The following is a 19359-nucleotide window of genomic DNA, read 5'->3' on the forward strand; positions in this document are numbered from 1 at the left end:
TACTTATTTTATTTGTCATTGCCACTTAATGTCGTGAGAAGGTGGATTTTCTTGTATCAATATTCATTCACTTCATTAGTGTTTCTTTGACGACCTCTGTTATTTGAAGTGTTGACGTCACTTTTCGTGTTCTTAAACGTCTGCAAAGGTTCATAAAGGAAAATAGTGACTGTGAATGAGCCAACCTTATTTATTGTGAATCAGAACATTATTGTCTAAGTGTGTCGCAGTCTATGACAGGCACTACAACCTAACCTACCCTACTCTACAAGATACTATCTACGTAGTATGTATTTTACATCAACAGAGTGACTCAACTCTACCAGATGTTCGCATGAATACTCATCTCAAGAAAATCAATTATTAAAATAATATTTTCACGGAATTTAATAATGTCTCTCATTTGTAATTATTATTAAAATATTCCAATAATATGACATTTTCTTAATTAAAGAGAATTGAAAAAAATACACTCGAACCAGGACTCGAACTCGGACTTCTTAGATTCATGTCAAGCGCCCTACCAATTAGGCTATTCGAGTTCTAGACACGAATGCAATTTTTCAACTCATTGATGTTTTTAATATGATGCATACAGTGTAAACTAAATATTGACAAATATCTTGTCTAGTAATCTTTCTGAAAAAGAAAGTTGCTTCACTCAAAATGATATATCTCACAAACTAATATTACGACTGCTTTCAAATATATACACATGTCTTTTGAAGGTTAGGGTTAACAAAAAGCATATGGATTTATAACTATTACCGCCATCTATGTGTCAGGTTACGAACTTAGCAGCACACTTAATAATTATGTCACTCCGTGGTGGCGCGAGATCGTCCTTATTCCTTTATCAATTTCAATGATTTACCTTTCATTTTAAATCTTATCGTGCTGACTTACGATAAATAGAACCAATTTGGTTTTTAAGATATGATTTTCCTCAATATATATTTTGTATATCATATCTGTAATAACATTGCCTATACATAATAAAAAGAAAGTAAATTATGGTTATAATTTTGTATCACTTATATATTATTTCTCTAGCCTGTTTATTAGTCATGGGTACTCCTCCGCGAAATTCTTCACGGGTCGATTAGTCCATATTAAAGGACGTCAAGACCCCACCCCACGGCTTGTTATAATATTTATATTTACAAAAAACTAGGTTAATCAGCGAGTATGTATGTTCAGTTATGCAAACAACAGTCAGCTCAGACAATTTTCTGTGAGCCACAGATTCTATGATTGGTCCGCCGAGTATGTTAGTGAAGGAACTGTTTTAAAAATTCCAATCCCTTTATTAGGACAATTGTTTGTAGTAGTTTTCGATCTATCTAATATTGGAAATTGTCTTTACATTTACTAAGAATTTAGAACGAAGAAAAAAACGAAAATAATGTCTTTTATAAATGAATGTGTAAGATATGAATCGAAGAAAATCTAAGATATTAAAAAACAGTTTTCTCTTATATACATATAAGAATGTTATTGATTAAAAAAGAAAAGTTTTTATATTTGTGTGATGGTGGCCATATGGCCTTTGAAAGTCAGATTAACACCTTTCTGATTTAGTAAATTATAGTATTGATTGACTTATTATAGTGAAACGACAATGAATTTGAATTTGGATTTCTGCTTTTGATTCGTTAGTAATTGATTTATAAAAAAATTAAAAAAATGCAATTTGCATAAATAATATGCATTTTATAATTGCATTTTAAATTAATCGTAAATATCCTAAATTCATAATTCTGTTAATAGTGATGAAAATGATCCCAAACTTGAAACTCGGGGGATTTTTAGGGTCGCTGAATACGAATATCACAAACAGAAGCGAGCAGCAGGTGCCTGACGGCCGAGGTACCCAGAGTGCTCCGAGTTACAAGTTTGGACTGATCATATAACGAATGTCCCGAAAACTCCAAGAAGCGATGTGAATACCGTTCACCCTGGGCACCAGACACTTCGGACATCAATTCTGTCGCTATATTCGTGTTCAGCGACCCCGAGAAACAAGTTTAGAATCTTTTGCATCACTATTAACAGAGTTGTGAATTTAGTATATTTAAGGTCAATTTAAAATGCAATAAAAATGCATAATATTTTTGCAAATTGCAGAAAACCGCATTCAAATCCGCCTTACTGTTCAAATTGAACTTCCGTGCTTCGTTTCCGGACTACTAAAAAACAAGCGATTGCGTAATCAACACAATCTTTACATGGTAAACTACAAAATAGAACGTGGCTTCCATGGAAATGGCTTACATGCAATGTAGGTTTAGAACCGTGTTGTTATTTAATCTTGGCAGAAATGGCCCATATATGTTCGTCCCCAAATTCGATAGTTTCTGGTTTTAAATAATAGATATCCAAAACATTCTTTAAATAATTTCGACAAAATCGGAACGGTTAGGGATTGAGACTGAAAATCTGATATTAATTATATTCATGAAAGTTTGCATGGATGAATGGGTTCAATCACGCCAGAACGACTGAACGGATTTGGATGAAATTTGGAAAACAGATAGGCTATTCTTTAATGCGAAAAATGGCTGTAAGGGGATGAAATATGGAATGAACGGGGTGTGCTTCAAAAACTTAAAAATTGTGCATCGATTAGGCTCAAATTTTGCCACGATATACAGGCTTGGTTTTTTTTAATTATTTTTAACCTTCAAGGATGAAAAGGTGGAGAGAAAGTGGGGATGAACAATAGAATATTTTCAAATGTATCCAAGTAGAATATAAAATAAAAGAGCATGATGTGTACATTACAAAACTGTTACCCTAATGCAAGGGGACATAGGTGGAGGGGAAGATGCGGGGGATGAATGATCGATTCAATTATGTACATTAAAAAACTGTAAGTTACAGTTGTTTAAACTCTTTTATCAGGGGTTTATCAAATTTCATAAAATTTACTAGAAACTTCTCATCTATTTCTAGGCAACTATGTTCCAGAGTGAATCGTGGCAGGGTACAATTAGAGCTTTTGCCCAAAAATTAAAATTCCACGCCAAAATAATAAAATCGATGAAATTGTGAACAAAAGGAGGATAAGTGACGGCATACGAAGGAAGTGAAGGTTATAACACAACAATGTTTGTATTTAAAATTAAAGTTACCCAGCAAAGCGTGTTTTTCATAGCTAGCTTTAATAATTAAACTATTTCCAATTTAGAATTATTATCACAGAAGTTCCAAATTTTATGTCCAGTCACAACAAACCTATTTTATGCACGCAACACACGCAACTGACATAAATATGTCGTTCCTAAATTTTATTGTTGCATTGTTTAAACTTTATATGTACACACATTCCGAAATTTAAAGATATCATAAAATTTAGTTGATCTGGGTGAAAAAAATAATTTTCTATGAGAAAATTAAAAATATAGCTAGTCTTGAAGCCATTCTAATAATATGTGAACAAAAGTATTGGAAAAATAAAAGAAATTCCTTCAAATATACATAGGAAAAGAATTATAAAGAAAATGATATGAAATAGATATGAAGAAACGAACCGGGAAAGAAATATGTTTTATACATAATAGATATCGTTTTATTAGTTGCTAGTATTATCCTGGTTCGAATTTTATAGGATATATCAAGGTAAACTGCAACTGTTTCAAAAATACATATGTTTATGTTCTTTGAATCATTTTAGTACACCTTAAAAAAAGACCATAAATCTTAGAACGACTAATCAAAAGACTTGGTTTTATAAATGAAATAATAACTGTTGCATAATAACCCAATAACCCATTATTGGGAAGATTTGAGCTAGTCTAGATTTTAATGGGTCCAATCACCGCGTTAGCGTGATTGTCGCGAGAGAGATTTTTGTGAGAACATTATTAATTAATTAAAAGTATATATATGCACACATTTCTGGTAAAACATTTCATTTGACTGTAACTTGAAAAATATTTGACTGATTTTAATGAAACTAATACCAAAAATAGATTATAATACCTACAACTTTGACTTAAAAATTTTAGTCAAATCCGATAAATAGTTGGGCCAAAATTTCATTTAATGCATTTTTTAATGGCTGCCATTTTATGTCATTTTGACATACAGGGTTCATTTTCAACACTCTCTCAATTGTAGCATTTTTCATTATCTTTCGATTTCATAATTAGTCGCATACCCGTAAAATGACCCATTGAAGGGAAGGGGGTTTAGATTTTAAAAAGGTCAAAGTAGTTTAAAATGACAAAACCCTTTCGGGTGTTGAAAAAGTCTCAAAATGAAAGAGATCTTTTTTTTTGCAAATTCATACTTTTAATGAAGTAGTTTTTAAGCATGTAAAGGAGTTTTTAAATTCGCTGATCTCGAATTTATAATCAAATTGATTCAATTTTAACGCCCCTCTCTTTGAACTTACATTAGAAGATCCCTAAAGCTATTATTCCAAAAAATGGTAGCTAGAGAATTTTAAGTTTCACCCCTTCGCCTCTAGTCACCCCAACTTTCAAATGGCACCCCTTGTTATACATTATTTGAAAGGGCATAAAATCTTCTATTCGCCATTATAAAAAAAATGAAATCGATTGATTTGTTCTTAAGATAGACTACACAGAAGAAGAAAGGTATCCATCCTTAATAACTCTTGAGTGAAAATAGATGTCGAGGGGGGAGTTCAAAAATGGTACCTAGAGAAATTTAAGTTTCCCCTCTTCGCCTTAACCCTTTCGTTAGCTTAAACTTGGTCATCGATGGTAAAAATAAAAGACACAAATACATACAATAAAATGGCATAAATACTTTCCTTATATATAAAGGGAATAATAACTAAAATACGTATATAAAAAACACTTTTTATGAAATACTGATGATAATCATTGTTTAATCACTTAAAGCTTTAGTATTACAGGACTAACCCATACCTACAAAACTACTTTGCCAGTAGATACCAAGGTACTAGCTCTAGTACAAGAATAGATACCTTCATGTTATTGTCAATTCATTTCATTCATGAATGAATGAACAATCTTTTCTATTGAATACCTAAGGAAACGAATATTATGACGACTCATTTCTTTGTTTTGCTTAGAAAAGAAAACTTTTTACAACATACAGTCATACATACATACATGTACAGAGTGTCCCTAAAATGTTTTTACAATGCCACATATAGCTTAGCTCCAAATAACTTGATTTGGCTAAACTTGCCCTAGTGAAAGTTACTCCATTTTGGCGCTACACGCGTTTGAAGTTGCAATTTTGAAATCGTTTTCCTTTCATAACTTTAGGTTGGATAGCAGCTAAAACTCCTCTAATTATTGCGCCCATGGAAATAAAGGATTTCAAGTATCGAATTTAGATGAAGTGTTTACTACAAAAAAGATGCTTTTCATAAACATTGATTATTCTCATAGTTTACTCAAAATTTACTATTTTAATCTTTGATAGCAGCAAGATTGAGACAAAAATTAAGTTCCATTTACTTTTGATTCAAATATTTTTTAGTCAAAAATAAGACTTAAACAGCATTAATTATTCATACCGACGAAATGTTTAAGAACAGTCGTTACTCAATCCAAACTTTATAAAACACACAAGTAAAAAACAAAGTAATCATAATAATACGGAATATTCATGAAATTTAAATTTGGTTCAAATATTTTTTTCCGTAACTTTATTGGCTGGACATTTGAGCTAAACCATTATTTTAGTGATTAATATCTTTTTAATAAATTAAAATTAATTAATAAAAGTACAAATTCAGTATGTAGCTTGTCAGACTTGTTGACGTACTATATGGTATTAATTACTTATATTTTGTATGGTATTACCATGGATATATACTTTAACTACTACATCCGTGGGTATTATACCTGTAGTAAGCAGTAGATTGAACTGTCAACAACTGACAGGTTACGTAGTCATCAACAGAGAGCGCCAAAAGGACTGCGTTTAATCATCTCAAATTAATTCTCTATTTTAAATATTTTTTTACACTTAATTACAACATTTTTCAACAGTATTTAATTTTTTTACTGTTTATTTTTTTTTAAAAACAAGTGAAAACAAACAATTGACTGAGTTTATTGTTGAAATACCATGTATAGACAGTGTTGATCACATTACACATATACCTATACATGTCACACATACATAACTGATAATCCCGTATTAATAATACATACTACAAAATTTGCATCTAATATATGCCCTCGTGAGTAAACAGTGATGTTTACAAAAAAATGTTTCAAACAAAAGTTGTTTATTTTTTAGTAAGCAACATTTTTTACTGTTAAATTTTTGTTCTATCTCTAACGGTTTACAAAATTGGTCCTATGGACCCAAGACCCAATTGACCTATGTTGCTCATTTACGAACTCGACCTCTCATTTTACGTACTGAGCTGTAAGCACTGTAAAAATTTCAGCTTGATATCTTTTTTCGTTTTTGAGTAATCATGATGACAGACGGACAGACGACAGATGACAGACAGACAGAAAGGCAATCGGAAATGGACTAATTAAATGATTTTATGAACACCTATACCAACATTTTTTTCGTAGCATCAATATTTTTAAGCGTTACAAACTCGGGACTAAACTTAATATACTATGTTTATTTCATATACATTTCATGGTATAAAAATACATGAATATTCCCTATTGTTCGAAGTACCCACCATCCACACCATTCACACGTATACAAAGATTTACACTACGAATAAAATTATAATAAATTCTCTTTTGCAGAAATTCTTCGTCATTTTTTAGAGTATTTATAGCGTCTTCGACGCGATGCCATAATTGCCTCACATTTTCTAGTGGTCTTCGATAAACCACCGATTTATCGGAGTCTATTTATTTTGTAAAATACTTACAATATGAATCTATTTATTAATAGGTTTTGAAATATGAGAGACCATTGGATTTTAGACAGAATGTAAAAATTTTCAAAAAAATGCATAACATACTTCACTCACCTTCATCCGATCTTCAACTGAGTGTTGTGTTTAACTTTATTGTTGAGAAAGTTTTAATTGAAAAATACCTACTCAGGGTATAACACTCTCTCTAGTATTTGTTTTGTTAATTATAATTTCTGTACTGGCACTAAGGTACTGGAACTATGTAGGTTAGGTTAGCTTACATTGGCTGTCCACGAGGGACACACTTAGGCTATAGAGCCCTTTATGATACCATATATGTGTTTTACCACCTTTCCGCTGATAATGTCATTTATCAACTTCTCAATTTAAGAGGCTGAGTGCACTTCCTTCCTGCATATACCATGCAATACACCAGCCCATCACAACTATTAATTAATTTAATATTGTTGCGATGGCGGGAATGGAACCCGCTAGCCTAAGCATACCGCGGACGGAATTGGTTACACCTTACCCAACTGAGCTAATAGGGCGACTTAGAACTATGTAAAGCCCACTTAACTTTGAAACGCCATAAATTCTCGAAATTAATATTTTTTAAATTGTCATCATAGAAATAATTACTGGTAATACAAATTTTATAAACTTGTTATATTTAAGTGGTTCTAGAACTGAAAAAAAAATTAAATTCAAAACAGAATTGATGGGCTATCTTACGAAACTATGTAAAATTATCATTTGATTGCGTTTCTTTATTAATACATGTGTTAATTTTCATTTTCAATACGAATTAAATCATTGAAAATAAAAATAATTGAAAATTTTGTCAAAAAAGGGATCATGAACCATTTTAAATCTCTAAAAAAATCAAAACTATATATAAAAATAAAACTATAAAACATAATTTTTTTTTTAAATCGAAAATATTGCACATGATAAGATCTCTCATATTTATTTATAACGAGTCATAATATTTTGTGGGAAATGTTTGATTGTTTGGAGCAATCAAATACAATACCTATTTATAATCTTAGAAAAGGTCCTGGCACGATGCCTTAAACAATTGTATTAAATAAAAAAAAGGTAAAAAAAATAAAGGTAATTATCGAATAAAAAACAGAAACTTTTCTTTCCTTCAATGTCGAAACGTTTTGGTAGGAAAATTTACTTCTTATAATAACATAATTTAAACTATTTTAGCTATTTTTCTTTAATTATTTCACATTCACTATTTATAAAGACGAACGTCGTTATGTCACTGAAAACTAAAACCAACATTAAAATGGCGGCGTATTTGTGTGTAGATGGGTTTCCTTTTTGTATGTGAGAATTTTCTACGCATGTTCTCAAAAAAGAAATGATTTAAAAAATATGTAGTCATTGACAACTTATTATTATTTATTATTTTGTGGAACTGAGCTGTCATTGGTTCCACTACCTTATTTACCTTATTAATAGAATTATTTATATCTAGTGAATCGTTGCACATCCTTTTTTCCCTAAATCTATCCTTAAGAATACATTGTAAAAAAAACATAAAAATTGTTAAAATTAATACGTAAAACAAAACTTGGAATATACCAAAGATAGCAATAAGAGATGGTAATAGAACATTGGAACATCTACGAATATTTGTAATACTTGTATTGTAATATTATAATCTGGCAATAAATTCTTTTTATCTTATCTTATATCTAGTGAAACATACCTATAAAATTATCAACTTGGTAGTGTATATTAAATTTAACAAGTTGTTCATATGAAAACGATCCTAATGGACTATACATTTAGCTTCCATATCTGTCGATGATGAGACTAACTTTCCATAACTGTCTAAAACACTGCAATAATATTAATTATTGCATTGCGACAAAGATGTGTAGAGTAAGGGTAAAATATGTGATTCCTATGCAAGAGGTACTAAGTAAGATCGATAACCAACACTTGGAAAAATATTTTTTTCTCTACAAAAGGTGTCAACTTTCTTCCCACTATGCAAAACGAAGTTGCCGCTTTCCGCATGCGTCGGGGAGAAAAAATATAATACACACCACGGGAGCAAGTACAGAATATCTCAGCTCTCATTATAAAAATTTCCAGTTTCCTAATATTAAGAGCAAAATTTTTCGTTCTATATTTCTTCTCCCTCAATGTTCCAATTGCTTTGAGGGACTTTTGGTAATCTTTTTAGCACATCTTTATATTATTATTCAACGATTGGTGCAAATTCAACATTCACGAGAAATCGTGAACGAAAAAATATCCTCGAATACACGGATACACATGCATCACAGCACAGACAAATACCTTTTTAATAAAGAGGCATTTAGGAAAAAAAGACCCCATTTTTACTCCTCTAAAATCGACATACTCAATCCACCCAAGTCGTAATTACAACAACACTCCGGGTCTATAAAATGTTCGGTCTATTTTTTCCGATTACCACCTAAAAGTTGTGTTCAGACATTATCCTGAGCATGAAGACTCAAGATATGAAATTTGTATTTGGTCTTTCTTCCCTTTACTGGGAAGTTAGCAAAAAGTATATTTACAAAAATATAAGAATTATATAAAATTTTGAGTTAAATTAAAAATGCAAAGCATCACGACAATGAAGAGGAATTACCCCACCCCATGGTTACTAGACTACCTGGTGGCTTAGAGGCAGAGAGATTCATAACTTAGTTTGAGTCCTTCGTATAATACATTGATTGTGTACGTTATGTAATACTAGAATGTTGAAATTATTGGGCAATATACAGTATGTTTCAGGAATCCTTAGCCTTATCTGAATCGTGCAGTCCGCCACCAAATTAGCAACGAGTAACATACACAATAAAAGTAATTACGATTAGCTATTTCATATTGATGATGACTACTTGGTAGTCGAAATACGTATAATATTTATACGAACTTTCATGTGTAATATATATATTTTATGGGAGACGGCGGAAAATGTTTCTCTGAGTGTACTCATAAAAATTATATTCGTGCGAACTAGAGTTTTTTCGATTTACACCCATTTAGTGGAACAGAATTACCCTAGTTCCTCAGTAATCACTTTACGGGAAATGGAAAATGTGCTTTCACGACACACAAGGAGTAAAGAGGAACGTTATACATCTGAAAAAAAAAGATGACACTCTCTAAAAACCATTGGGCATACCGGTCATTCGGCTATTGGATAAATTTAAGACTAAGATACGTAAAGATATTACCAAGCTAGATGGTCCATATTTAGACAGAAGTAAAAATCTAGTGATTCAGTGTATAATAGGCGAATATTGGACACTTAAACGACGGTATTAGGACTACATAAAAGTCACTGTTAAAGTGCATCTTTATTCAGAGAATTTTTTTTAATTATTCTACATAGTAATAAGTTTGTGAGCTTTTCCTTATAACAAGAGGGTACAATATACATTCTAAATTCTCCATCAATTCCTAATTAGAATGGTTAATTTACTTTTAGAAACCCAACCACTTGAATTAGTGAAGGGTATATTGGTCCTACAAATATAAAAAAATGAAAACATTTATAGTACAATAAACGAAGCTAGAATTTTTTTTATTTCTTTCAAAAAATTGTTTGCTGTGTGTATCGACTTGCGGTTTTTTGTATTAGCTTCAAAAAATTATCCTTAAAAAAGTCTACATGGTTTAAAGCGGAATTTTTTAGTTTTAACCCCCGCGCTATTGGGGTGAAGGGTGTTTAAATCGTAATGTAAATCAGATAGAATAAAATAACTTTTAAAAGATTTTAAAAATGTCAAGATGCTAAAGTGCCCCGAAATTTAAGATAATTTTGATAAACTCTTTTATGCATTTCCCTCTCCTTTCGGGGATCTGAAAGACTCTCAAAATGAAAAAGACTTTTAATGACGTGTAAGGGGGTTTTTGGGGTCACTAATCTCAGTCAAAATGTTTAATTTGCTACCCTCTCCTCTTTTAGCTTACATAAGTGGACCCCCCGAAATAAAAATTCCATTTTTTTCCAAATTAGAACTTTTAATAACGTATAACGGGGTTTTTGGAATCGATGACCTTGAATTTTCAGTCAAAATGTCAAATTTGTTTTTTAACATACAAAGGTGGAAACCTCCGAAATAAAAATTACCATTTTTTTGCAAATTAAGACTTTTAATGACATATAAAGGAGGTTTTTCCTAAATAAGAATTACCAGTTGTTTGAAAATTGAAACTTATAGGAGCTTTTATGGTTGGTGACATCGAATTTTTTGCCAAAACGTTTAATTTCTTACCCCTTTCCCTCTTTTAGACCACATAAGTAGACCTCCGAAATAAATAAAATCATTTAAGCCTTGTTTAGGTATGTAACGGGGTTTCTAAGTTTGCTGATTTTGAATTTATGATCAAATTGATTCAATTTTGTCCCTTCCTTTGCTATTTAATCCTCTTTAAAGTTTTGTAAAAGGTTTTTTTGTTTCTTTGATATTGAATCTAGGGAGAGTACTTTTTTTTCCTTACATGCTTTAAAAAGGTTAAATCTACCACAAAAACCTCCTTATCGTCATTAAAAGTCTCAATTTGCAAAAAAATGGTCTTTTTCATTTTGGGAGTTTTTCAGATCCCCGAAAGAAAGGTGAGTGCATAAAAAAGGTTATTAATAAAAATATCTTAAATTTTGGGTTACTTGACCTTTTTAAATCTTCTAAAAGTTATCTGATTTATTTTACGATTTAAACACCCTTCACCCCAATGGCGGGGGGGTTAAAACTTAAAAGTTCCGCTTTAAACCATTAAGACTTTTTTAAGGATATTTTTCTGAAACCAATGCAAAAAACCGCAAGTCGATACACCCAGAAAACAATTTTTTCGAAGGAAAAAGGTTCGTTTATTATACTATTACGTATTCTTGTATATATTTTAGTTAGCTTTTATTTTCTCATTCCTTCTGTGAAGTATTAAAACTCTCCTGAACGTGTTCTAGGAAAATTTTTGCGAATAAAAAGTAAAATAAATAAAAGAGGAAAAGTGATACATAGGTATACTCAATGTCACAAAAATTGCTCGTTTTAAAACATTCTAAGTGTTACTATTATAACATAACATATGATGCGTACGCTTAGAATGTTTTAACTGTGGCACTTTTTCTGACAGTGAGTGTAGGTATATATAGTGTATACAATTCAGAGAATTGTTATTATGTTTAATTATATATAATGGCTTTTATATATGAACGTTAATAAAAAATTGTAATTAATTTTCCATAAAATAGGAAAAATTATTTTTACATTAAGTGGATAAATATTATTAATACAAATGTTTGTAAAGAGAAAACAGATAAACTTTATTACGTGAAAACATGAGAAATTTTCTGTTTTATAAATTAATAAGTTATTTTATATTTGAATGCAGGTAATATAATAAATAAAATTATTAATTAACAAGTGAAAACAAACAATTGACTGAGTTAATTATTGAAATACCATGCATAGTCAGTGTTGATTTCTTTATCACATAACACATACAAACATGTGACACATACATAACTGATAATCAAGTATAGTACATATTATAAAATTTTCGCCTAATTTTCGCCCTCACGGGTAAACAGTGATGTTTACGAAAAAATGTTTCAAACAAAAGTTGTTTAATTTTAGATAAGGAACATTTTTTACATTTAAACTTTTGTTTTATCTCTAACGGTTTACAAGATGGGTCCTATGGACCCAAGACCCAATTGACCTATGATGCTCATTTACGAACATGACCTCACTTTTTACGTCCTGAGTACGCTGTAAAAATTTCAACTCGATATATTTTTTCGTTTTTGAGTTACCGTGTCCAAAGACGGACGGACGGACGGACGGAAACCGGAAATGGACTAATTAGGTGATTTGACGAACACCTATGACTAAATATTTTTCCTAGCATCATTATTTTTAAGCGTTACAAACTTGGGACTAAACTTAATATACTATGTATATTTCATATATACATGGTATAACAAGTGAAAATAAACAATTTACTGAGTTAATTGTTGAAATACCATATATAAAGGATGTCTACATATAAGTTGGCTACATATGGAAAACTTTTTTATTTTTAGTTTTACGAAAAAAATTTATTCTTTATAAAAATCGCTTTCAAAATTATTAACATTCACTTTTGACATCGAATATACAGGGTGTCAAAACTTAAGAAAGTTAATGGTCATTGTAATGAAGACAATTTAGAATAGATAATAAGACCAACGGTTCAATAAATTACTCCCGAGAGATGTAGGAGTGTCTTTAAACAATTTTGTAAAAAAAACAATTATATGTATGGCACAGGAAGATGGATACGTTGAGGCAAAAACGAACTGAAGATAACTGTTTAAGAATGAATTTTAACGAAGGGAACTTTTTTTTTATTAATGTAGTTTAACGGCTGTACGTTAAACAGCTTAGGTCATATGTACAGCCAATAATATACGGTGTATTAATGTTTTATTTTATTAATTAATTTTGTGTCTTTGAGGTAATAATTGAGTTTGGAGAGTATTGTGTTGTTGTCGGAGAGAAGTTGATTTAGATTACGTGGCAGGGTGTATTTATTTCTTGCATTTTCATATTTTCTGCAGTGGATTAGTATGTGTTCTATTGTTAATATTGTATGACGTGTTGTGCATTGTGGTTGTTGATTTTTTGTTAATAAATACGAGTGGGTGAGTTTGGTGTGTCCGATGCGTAATCTAGCAAGGGCTATCTCAAATTTTCGATGCTGTTGATAACTGGTATCCCAGGTTTGGGTGTCGGATTTGATCAGTTTCAGTTTGCTTGGTGGGCTGTTTTCCCAGTTTTCGTTTCGAAGTAGAAAGAGTTTTTGTTTTCCTTGAATGATTGCGTCCTGGGCTGTGGATTCATGTGTTGGTGTGCCGTTGTCATGAGCTTGTTTTGCAGCATTATCAGCCTTTTCGTTTCCACTACGGAGGGAATGTTTTGAGCATTTCAATATTAAATTAATGTTTGCAAATACTACTTATAAAACACGTTATCTGTTATCCAAATTCACCAGTCATCAAACTTTTATAATAAAATAATTAATACAGAACATTTATTTTCCATACATTAAGTTACAATTATTATTGTTGACGTAAGTAAAAATAGTTATGTTCAGTTCGTTTTTGCCTTAAAATATGCAACCTTCGCGTTCCATACATGTATAATTGTTTTTTTACAAAATTGTTTAAATACACTCCTACATATCTCGGAAGTGATTTCTTGAACCGTTTCCCTTATTATCTGCTCTAAATGGTCTACATTGCAACGACCATCAACATTCCTATCGAACTTTCTCAATTTGTGACCATCCTGTATATTCGATGTCCTGTATGTGAATAGCTGAATGTTAATATTTTTGAAAGCAGAGCTTTTTATAAAGAATAAATTTAGCTAAATATCCTGTAGACAGTGTTGATTACGTAATCGTTTGTTTTTATATGTCATGTCAGTATAGAAAGATAGTTACTCTTACACACAAAGTAATAAGAGTATCTTTCTTCTCACTTTCTCAGTGTACATATAGTAATAAACAAACACAAACATATTTACAGAACATGTATATAATCCAATTAATCTGCGAAACAAATGACATAATTGCTATCATAAAATAAAAATACGTTGTTATCACGGCTAATCATGTTTAAGTTAACCTAAAACCGAAGTTTTCTTGCGATCCACACATTTTCAAAGTCAAATACCTCTGGCTCCTGGTATATGAAAGGAGGAATTTAATTAATAATATGTGTTTTTTCAGAATTGTATAATAATAATCGAAAAAAGTGGGATAATTTGATAATTAATTTAAGAAAACAAATTAAACCAATTAAATTATTTTATAGTTTTTAAGTCCCTTTCATATTATTAAGGGGCAGCTACTAAGGTCTACTGACCATCATTGGTGTGTAAATGAACAAATGAAGAAATTTCAAATCTTTTCCATACCCATATCTCCAAAATTAGGTCTCAGATCAAAATTTGGTCGAGTGTTTTTCTTTCTGTTTTTTTTTTCAGCTTATTCAGAAATTGAAGAGGTCTGCAGTGAATTATGATAGTAAGAAGCAATAAAGCGCTTAACACTGTATCTTTATCAAAATTATATTAGCAACTTGACTGTCCGCGATGAATTTTAAATGGCTAATTTATGTTCTTTTGTTTACAGATTTAATAGCTGAAAATCATCGGCTAGTCGGAACTGGTTTTGGGCATCACAATGTTACATCATTATCTGCAATTGACGTCTCAACTCAGGTAAAACTCCTAGTAACTAAACACTTAAATTATGTATATGTATGTGTCGTATCCAACTAGCTTATTTAGCCGTTCAGTTCAAAGCTTAGCTTTTTTACTAAACGGCGCCGTTCAACTTACGACCTGAATAATATGCAACCCAAATGTGTAATAAAACATTTAATGAACTGGCTTGGATGGATGATGCTTAAGCCATTCATACAATAAGCTAACCATTTGACAAACAAGATGAAATATCTGACATTTGATATTTTTTATATTATTTAAAATATAGCATATCGTTGTTTGGTAATCCTGAGATAAAACAGCCCAACTCGATAATAAGTACCTACACATGTAAGTAATTAAAATATTATTTGTTAATTCAAGTTAAACTTCCATGACATTTTGATCTGCAAAGAACTCTGTTTTTAAAATAAGCATATACAAGTACATTTTTGGAATCCCTGGCGACCAAAAGATGACTGATTAGGCGAAATTTCGTTCAAAGAAATTTGACTTTCTGAAATTTCGTTGCCATTGCTTGTATCTGAGTACTGCAACTCTTGCCGTGAAAACCAGTTTTGAATAAAAGATTTTTTTTTGCATAAACTTTATCAAACTGTGAGAAATACCAACAATATTGTTCCTTTGTGACGTCGTATTAACAGTGTGTACATTTCAGCGCACGGTGGCGGAAAGTGGAACTAAATTTGGATGACTAGGCTACGCAAGTAATTGTACGTTATCCATCCAAGTCATTTGCCTGTTTTATTGCATGACTGAATATCGTTCAGCCCGATAGTTGAACGGCGCTGTTTTGTAAAAAGGGTATGCTGTTAATTAGACGGCTAATTAAGCTACTTGGCTGCGATATATATGTGTTAGTCCAAACTCTTTAAAAGCCAGTTAAAAGTACTTTTAACTGAAAAAAGCAAACAAATGTACTTTTGACTGCACAGGTTGGTCAATAGTAGTATGGACTGAAAATCATTGGTTAGAGTGCTTTTGACTGTAAATTTGCGGTCAATTGTGGTTTTAACTGATGCGTTTGCTCAAAACTACTATTAATCACTAGAAAGGAACCATGAATAACTCAATAACTCAATAGCAGTATTTAATAACTCTGTTCAAAACAACTCGACCATAACAAATCTGATAAAAACAACTCGGTTTAAGAACCACTCGTGTTAACTCTGCGACTGGGTTCACTCATTGATCCACAGGTTGGCAATGCCTTTAATGGAATCGAGTTAGCACAGATCTGTGGGTTTTGTGATCGTTGCGTAAACCCTGCGATTGTATTCACTTACTGAACAACGAGTTAGCCATGCCTTTAATGAAGGCAAGTTATAATGGGTATGCAATTTTTTTTTTTTTACTTTTTGGTTAACCTTGTGATTGCGTTTATTTTCTTATCTACAAGTTGGCCATGCCTTTAATGGGGTCGAGTTAGCACGTGTCTGCGAGTTTTTTCGCTTTTTGGTTAACCCTGTGATTGCATTCATTTACTAGTCCACGTAGGAGGTTTTAGCCGGACTTGTAATAACCGAGCTCTTTTGGTATGTAATCTCGTAGAGAGTCAGTCAATTTTACTTTCAATTGTTTGAAATTGAAATAAAACTATTTACTTAATATTGAGAAATGATTTATCAGAAATATTTGGTATTATAACTGATATACAGAAAAAGTAACAAGTACGTTATAGATTTTTTTTAATTATTATTAACTTTAATTGAAGTTAAAATGATGGAAGTAAAAGCTAGCAAAATTCAATTTGATAAAACCACTTTTGACCAGTTTCATTGGACAAAAGTTTTTTGACTGATTTTTCCAGATAGAAGTAATTTTGGCCGGTTAAGAGTTTTGACTGTAACATATATAATAAAAAGTTTTAATTACGTCACAAGACCTTACTTTTCATTTTTATTAATTATTCGCTACGTACTGCGTAATTTTATTTTTGGATCATTCGACTTTTAAATTTTAAAGTAGCCAGGGTTTACATTAAGTCCATCAAAGATCGATTTTGTGGGCAAAAAGTTAATTCTACCGAAGGCGAGTAATACTTTCCATGACCACAGGGCACCATTTTGTGCCTTCACTAGCATCGTAAACAAATTTTGAATTAAAATCTGTGGATGGCTCCATGTTATTCATGCTATTTACTTGCAATGTTTTCCCTATTTTGTTCAATACTAAAATATTTATTGAGAAATCAAATTATCGACTTCTTTTAAAAAGTAAAACCCCAAATCTTGAGAGGGTTAAATTTTCCTGTTTTGGCTACTTTTCCTGTTATGGTAATGGTAAGGTAAGAATTATTTTCTTGTTTTCAGGCTGACATTCATCAAACATTAGCCGCAAGTTACGAATCAGAAGATGAGACGATGGGTCGACGGAACAAAATATCAGCGGGCAGTAGTAGCTGTACGGATATCACTCGTAATAAACGTGGTACACCATTATATTCAAAAGAAGACATTCGAGAACAATATTGTATCACCGATAGACAACTAGATGTGTTGGAGAAAGCGCGGTCACATGGTGGATTTTTTGGTTGTTTATCAAACTACCAAGATAGTCCATGTACGAGTAGTAGTACACGTGCATCGTTACTATCAGTATGTGTCAGACGAAAAGTACCGAGTGACGAGAATATTCATGAATTATGTAGACGGCAACCATCAGACTTTGCACCATATCCACGATATCCTAGGTATAATTAATTACCTATTATATTATTCTTTTAGCTGGAATGTTCAACCTGTTAAGTGAATGTACAACCTACTCAAGTAGTTCTTTAAGTACACGGTAGCCCGAAATGAATGTTTAGATTTCAAGATTTTGTAACTATTTTTAGTTTTAATTTAAAAACTAATTTTTTTAACGCGAAAAAATATTTCGCAAGTATCGGCAATTTTTCTTTGCTCATTCGTGCATTGTACGAAACTTCCACGTGACTTTCAATTCTTTTAAAAAACGGTTTAAAAATGATGCAAAACTATATTCAAAGATTATTTGCTTTAGTGTTGTACTGAGCGTTGCAGGAATGCTCGGAAAATATCGAATGTTTTTCTGAAATGGTCAATACAAATGTGTATAGTGGTAATTTAAAAAACCAAATCGAATGAAAATATTCAAGTACCAAATAGGTATACCGTTTGGCAACCATCTCGTTAGCTATTTAAAATATATGAAGTAAAAAGAGTTCTTATGTATAAGGCAAAGAAAGAGTCTTCAGACAATATATTAACGTATTGTATGTGATTCGCGCGTAATCATATCATTTGATCTGTTGTATATGTGTGTACATGAGACAGCAGGTCAGTCTCATCACTTGCACGTCACTTGAAGTTGTACACATACGATTTCATTATGCTCATTTGAAAACTTGTTCGTTCGTGTTTTTGGATCCATAGCTCAGAAATTTTTATCACCCCTTTCCGCTTCGTACTGAGGGTTGAAAGGGTGAGAAACGTAAAAGCTTAACAAATTTGTCAAGCCCACTTATAAGTTTATTTTACTTAAAAAGGAACTATAAATAGTTCAAGTACGAGCTTTTTGGGCAAAAACATTCGCAGTCAAAACTAAGGTTGAGCATATACAGAGTGTCTACTTAAGTTGGTTACATATTGAAAACTTTTGTTAAAAGGATTACCAAAAAAAACTAGTCTTCATAAAAGTCTTTGCTTTCGAAAATATTTCATTCAGCTATTTTTGACATCAAATGTACAGGGTGAATAAAGTTCGACAGGAGTGTTAATGAGCATTTAAAAATGTAGACCATTTAAAACAGATAATAAGAGAAACCGTTTAAGAAATCATTTCCGTGATATCTAGGAGTGAATTTAAAGAATTTTGTAAAAGAACAATTACATGTATGGAACGTGAAGGTAGATACGTTGAGCCAAAACGTACTGAAGATAACTGTTTTTACGTCAACAATAATAATTGTAACCTAGTGTATTAAAAATAAATGTTCTGTATTAATTATTTTGTTATAAATGTTTCAAATTAGCAAATAAACATTTTAATTACGATGGCTGGTTAATAGGGTATTATCGTTAGTCAAAAATAAATTATGAAATTTGTAAAAAGTTAAAATTTATGTAAAAATATACTTAAATATTCTGATTTCGAGTCATAAAAGCACATTTTTCTTTTAAAATATTAAAATTAAAAATTGTAATTTTTAAACTGTATATCACGTGACCTAAACGCGGGTAAGCCCTGCTGTGATGTCATAGCGGTATGAGT

The 19359-nt window shown here is 31.3% G+C and overlaps 1 protein-coding gene across 1 annotated transcript in view; it reads left to right on the forward strand.

Annotated features, from left to right (window-relative positions):
• The window catches only part of LOC123301347, a 65418-nt gene that overhangs the window by 2701 nt on the left and 43358 nt on the right, over window positions 1-19359 (forward strand). Inside the window, exons 2-3 of the mRNA XM_044884085.1 lie at window positions 15032-15120; window positions 17439-17818. Coding sequence (XP_044740020.1) covers window positions 15032-15120; window positions 17439-17818 — 469 coding nt within the window. The remainder of the gene's footprint in view (window positions 1-15031; window positions 15121-17438; window positions 17819-19359) is intronic.

This window comes from Chrysoperla carnea, chromosome 5 (genome assembly GCF_905475395.1).
Source record: "Chrysoperla carnea chromosome 5, inChrCarn1.1, whole genome shotgun sequence".
NCBI lineage: Eukaryota > Metazoa > Arthropoda > Insecta > Neuroptera > Chrysopidae > Chrysoperla > Chrysoperla carnea.